This window comes from Penaeus monodon, chromosome 25, assembly GCF_015228065.2.
Source record: "Penaeus monodon isolate SGIC_2016 chromosome 25, NSTDA_Pmon_1, whole genome shotgun sequence".
NCBI lineage: Eukaryota > Metazoa > Arthropoda > Malacostraca > Decapoda > Penaeidae > Penaeus > Penaeus monodon.
In genome coordinates, this window is record NC_051410.1 from 38,108,486 (window position 1) to 38,108,699 (window position 214).

General features: G+C 58.4%; 1 protein-coding gene across 1 annotated transcript in view; it reads right to left on the minus strand.

Moving 5' to 3' along the window:
- Positions 1-214, minus strand: part of LOC119589391 — a 16,243-nt gene that overhangs the window by 5,487 nt on the left and 10,542 nt on the right. Inside the window, 1 exon segment of the mRNA XM_037938006.1 lies at positions 23-172. Coding sequence (XP_037793934.1) covers positions 23-172 — 150 coding nt within the window.

Sequence of the window (214 nt, forward strand, 5' to 3'; positions counted from 1 at the left end):
AACCATCCAGTGAACAACGAACCTTCTCCTGAGGCCGAGAACTGCTGGCTCAGAAGTAGGACCTTGAGGGTGACGTGAGGACTGTACGTGAAGCCGAAGACGAGGTCGGCCTTACGGTCCCGCTTGGCACCCTCGGCCTCCACGTGCGCGTCGAGGAACAACGAATTGACGCCTTCGGGAAGTGGGAAGGCCCTCGGTTATATGTGGGTATGTG